The sequence below is a fragment of the Piliocolobus tephrosceles genome, chromosome 1, assembly GCF_002776525.5.
Source record: "Piliocolobus tephrosceles isolate RC106 chromosome 1, ASM277652v3, whole genome shotgun sequence".
Classification (NCBI taxonomy): Eukaryota; Metazoa; Chordata; class Mammalia; order Primates; family Cercopithecidae; genus Piliocolobus; species Piliocolobus tephrosceles.
In genome coordinates this window covers 99,252,742-99,257,419 of record NC_045434.1, presented here as the reverse complement: position 1 = coordinate 99,257,419, position 4,678 = coordinate 99,252,742, and the positions used below count along the sequence as shown (strand labels likewise).

The 4,678-nt window shown below is 43.6% G+C and overlaps 1 protein-coding gene across 3 annotated transcripts in view; it reads right to left on the bottom strand.

Moving 5' to 3' along the window:
• Nucleotides 1-3,722, bottom strand: part of FCRLA (Fc receptor like A) — an 8,257-nt gene extending 4,535 nt beyond the window's left edge. The window contains exon 1 of one of the 3 annotated variants that reach the window (XM_023190337.1): nucleotides 3,351-3,722. In XM_023190337.1, coding sequence (XP_023046105.1) covers nucleotides 3,351-3,480 — 130 coding nt within the window. In that variant the 5' untranslated portion in view covers nucleotides 3,481-3,722. The remainder of the gene's footprint in view (nucleotides 1-3,350) is intronic. The other 2 variants (XM_023190334.1, XM_023190335.2) reach the window with 2 other exon arrangements.
• Nucleotides 3,723-4,678: the final 956 nt, after the last annotated feature.

Below are 4,678 nucleotides of genomic sequence, written 5' to 3'. Positions count from 1 at the left end.
AAGAAAGAAAGAAAGAAAGAAAGAAAGAAAGAAAGAAAGAAAGAAAAGAAAGAGAGAGACAGGCCAAATTAACATACCGAAAGCTTAAAAAGAGACTAAGCAATGGAGCAGGAAAGGCAGGTGTGTCTGGGTCCAAAATCAGTGTTCTTTTTACTTCACTGTGCAGATATGGTATTATGGTATACTTCAGTCCTCAGACCTTCCTCGGGGACTTTCTTTCATATTCTGATTTTCCCAAACTTCACTTGGCTCCTCAGCCTTGAATGTGTTATCTATCAAAGAGCTTTCAGTACCCAGCAGTGTCTCTCCTCCTTTCTCCCTCCCCCTTGCAGGTCTTCACTTTTCAGCCTTCTCTACTTTAATGTCCTCTGCCACTTGAATTTTCCCTGGCAGTGGCATAGAGCTTTCTCTGTCTTTTCCCCCTCCTCCCAGTCCATACCAGTAACTGTGGAACAACTCTTTTCTCCAGATTGAAATTTAGAGTTATCCATTTCTCACCACATCTTCTCAACCTATCTCTTACCTTCATGGTAGACCCAGGCAAGGGAAGTGACATGTCTCCCTTCTCTGGGACTGCTCCTTATCTCCCTAACTATTCTCCCCTTCCTCCAGCCTCATGACCATTCACATGTGCATACTTCTTCACTCCATCCGACTGTCATTTCATGCCCCACTTGCCTTTATTCTCTTGCACTCCCAATAGCCCAGCGTTCTTCTTTGATTTTGTCATGTCCCGTACCAAGGCCCCTCTCTACTTCCTAATTCTCATCACAGCAGTACCAGGTGTTTTCTTTCCATCCTCTCTCAGCTCCCTTCACTGTAATGCTACCTCTTTTCAGTTCCTCCACTGTCACTCAACTGTGCTCTGCCTCCTCTCCATTTTTTCTTTTTAAAAATAAAATCTTCACAGTGGCTCACGCCTGTAATCCCAGCACTTTGGGAGGCCGAGGCGGGTGGATCACGAGGTCAGGAGATCAAGACCATCCTGGCTAACACGGTGAAACCCCGTCTCTACTAAAAATGCAAAAAATTAGCCGGGCGCAGTGGCGGGCGCCTGTAGTCCCAGCTACTTGGAAGGCTGAGGCAGGAGAATGGCGTGAACCCTGGAGGCGGAGCTTGCAGTGAGCCGAGATCGTGCCACTGCACTCCAGCCTGGTCGACAGAGCGAGACTCCATCTCAAAAAAATAAATAAATAAATAAATAAATAAATAAATAAATAAATAAATAAAAATAAAATAAAAATAAATAAATAAATAAAATAAAATCTTGTCTAGGCACGGTGGCTCATGCTTATAATCACAGCACTTTGGGAGGCTGAGGTGCGAGGATCCCTTGAGCCCAGGAGTTTGAGACCAGCCTAGGGAGCATAGAGAGATCCTGGCTCAACAAATAATTTTTAAAAAATTGGCCAGGCGTGGTGGCACTTGCCTGTGGTCCCAGCTACTTGGGAGGTTGAGATAGGACAACTGCTCGAGCCCAAGAGGTCAAGGTTGCAGTGAGCAGTGATTGCACCACTGTACTCCAGCCAGGGTGGCAGAGTGAGACTCTGTCTCAAAAAACAAAATAAAATAAAATCTTGTTGGGTTACTGGGAACTCACTCAATAAACCTTAGGTAGTAGGTACTATTATTTTCATCTTACATATGATAAAACTGAACCAGAGATATAAAAAGTGATTTTCTAAAGTGACATAGAGCTGGTAAATGGAAGAGGGGCTTGAAACCAGGGTATCTGATTCCAAGTCTGCAGTTCTTATCACAAGAAAAAAAAAAAAAAAAAAATTGTCCCTAACCACAAGTAGCTCTCAATTTAGTGGAAGACACAGGTAGATGAAAATATTATTTCAGCATAAGTAGGAAAATATTATAGTAAGAAAATGTATCGCAAGCAGCCATTGGAGCAGAAAGAAGCATTCAAGAAAAGCTGCCTGGAAAAGATACCACTTAAGCTGAGTCTTTAGGGGTACCTACACATTTGCAAGGAAGAGGAGAATAGGGGGCCATCGAAAGGGCTCATTTCAGGTGGAGATGGTGGTATAAGCAAAGCCTTAGACACAGGCAAGAGTCTGGTGTGTGAGTATGTAACTATGAACTGATTGAGATTTATTAGAGCATAAGTTACAAGGCTGAGAGGGTAAAAGCAGAGGCTGCTTGGCCTTTTGTGCCATGATAAGGAATTTGGGTTGGTAAACTTGAGTTTTAGCAATTACTCTGTCTGCAGGGTACAGAATTCATTTCAAGAACACAAGATTTGGACAAGGAGATTAATTAGGAATTTACTGGACTAGCCCAAGTCATAGAGGATGAGGGCTTGTCCTAAGATATTAGTGATGATCCATGGAAGGGACTGCTTCTATGAACAATTTAGAAGGCAAAACTTGCCAAACCTAATGATTGATCAGATTTAGAGAATGAAGAAGAAGGAAGAGTCTGGATTGTTTCTCAGTTTTGTGGCCTTGTAAGGGTAGATGCTGGTGTCATTAGCTGAGATCAGAAATAGTGGAAAATGAATTAGATGAGGCGGGGGGCAAAAGGACAGATAAGTTCAGCTCTGGTCACATGGTGCAGAGACACCTGTAGGTAGCTATGTCTGGTATGAAGCGTGATATTTGAATGTGAAGCTCAAAAGCATGGTTAGGTTGGGGATATGATTTGGGACTCTTAAATACAGAGTTATAGTGGCAAAAATTATATAGACAAATAAGCTTATGAAGGAGATTGTCTAAAGAAAGAGGAGTACAGAGGCAAGGCTGTAACTATAGAGAACACTAGTGTTTAAGGGGAAGAGAAGAGAAGCTATTAAGGGATCAAGAGAAGTCCATGTAGTATGAGGAGAAAATGGTGCCATGGAAGCCAGGGTAGTAGAGAATGCAAAAAGGAGTAAGTGATAAACAGTGCAGCAAAGAAGTCCAGCAGGATATGAACTGAAAAGCATGCCATAACCCAGTCAATATGGAGGTCATTGTGCCCTAGACAAAACCGATTCCAGTGGAAGCCAGGCTGCAAGCATTGAGGAGTATGTGAGAAGTGAGGAAGTGGAGATAGGAAGTGCAAACTATTCTTTTAAGAAAACTTGTCTCATATGTGAAAAAAAAAAAGAGTTGAGATTAGAGCTAGAGAGGACATCATGGGCCGAGGGGACTTTCAGGATGGAAAAGGCTTGAAGATTTTTATATTCAGAAAGTCATTCAATCCTGCACACCAAACTTTCTTATACCTACCCTTCTTATTCCACTTGAACACTGCTTCTCTGGAGGGCCAGAATTAGTCCATGTTTCTTTCCTTCAGGTCCTTTCCCCAAAGTTAAGCAAAGCTCCATTCCCATACCAATATTCAAATATTTTACTTACCTAGTAGCATCTGGGATGCCCAGAGCACACCAAGGGAAAGGTAGAGGGCCCAGGCCATGAGGACACAGCCCAGCTTCATGGTGACTGTGTTTAGGTCTCCTGCAATCCCAACAATGATTTTCTTCAACATGAAACCTCTTTGATTAGAAAAGAGGAAGTAAATCTAACTGTCTCATCTCCTTGCATCTGGGGTCTATTTTCATTTTCAAGTTTGTAATTGGCTTTCATCATTCAGATTTGGACAACACGCTTTCAGCATAATCTGCATCCTTAGGGCTGTGACAAAATGGTAGCACTCTCAACTGTTCTCAACTGACCTCACAGAGGTCAGAGGACTTTCAAAACATGTCATTGTCTGATAGCCAGCTGGCCTTCATGTACACTCTGGGAAAGGTCAGTGCAACAACCACCCTTTTCACTGGTGATGCAACTGGGGACAGAAGGTGGGATGTTGTTTTAAGGCCAATAGAAAATCACTGGGGAATCAACGATGAGAATTCAAATGTCCTGCCCATTCCAACACTTATATGTTTCTAGTGACTAGAAGGTAGCAAGACAGAGAAGGAAGATTAGTCGTGGCACCAAGTTAGATATCAGATGAGTCTCTAGTAGGCTCTGACTATCCAAAGCCCACACAAATATGCATGCAAATTTCTCTAGACTCGTGTCACCTCTCTGCTTCTGGAGCATGACTAAGGCTGCTTAGTCTCAGTGGAAATATGAGTACAAGGCAGGGAGAGTCCACGGGGAAACAGTAGAGGAAAAAGAAAATCTATTCCCAGAGGATCCAGCAGTTAGCTCAGAGCTTAGGCTCATAGCCAAAGCTCAAGCCACTGATCCTGAGGAAATTAGAGACAGGAGGCATCCGATATCTTGAGAAACCTGAGGAGACTCAGGAATAGGAGCAATATAGAGGCTACAGCCTCTCCCTTCAGTTCCAGGTGGCCTTCTGGGAACTATTGTCCCTGTCTCTGAATGTTTTCTATTTGTTTGAGACCTCCTCAATGGCAGGGCCCATGTGTCTTTTCACAGTGACCACATTCCTCCCCTTTCTCTCATCATAACACCCACCAGACCTCCAGTAGGTTATTTGGAGATGAGATGAGCCATCAGAAATGGGGTAAGGTAGGCCAAGCACTGTGGCTCATGCCTCTGTAATCCCAGAACTTTGGGAGGCCAGGGTGGGCAGATCACTGGACTGGAGGTCAGGAGTTAAAGACCAGCCTGGCCAGTATGGTGAAACCTCATCTCTACTGAAAAAAAAAAAAAAAAATTAGCTGGGCGTGGTGGTGCTCGGCTGTAGTCCCAGTTACTTGGAAGGCTGAGGC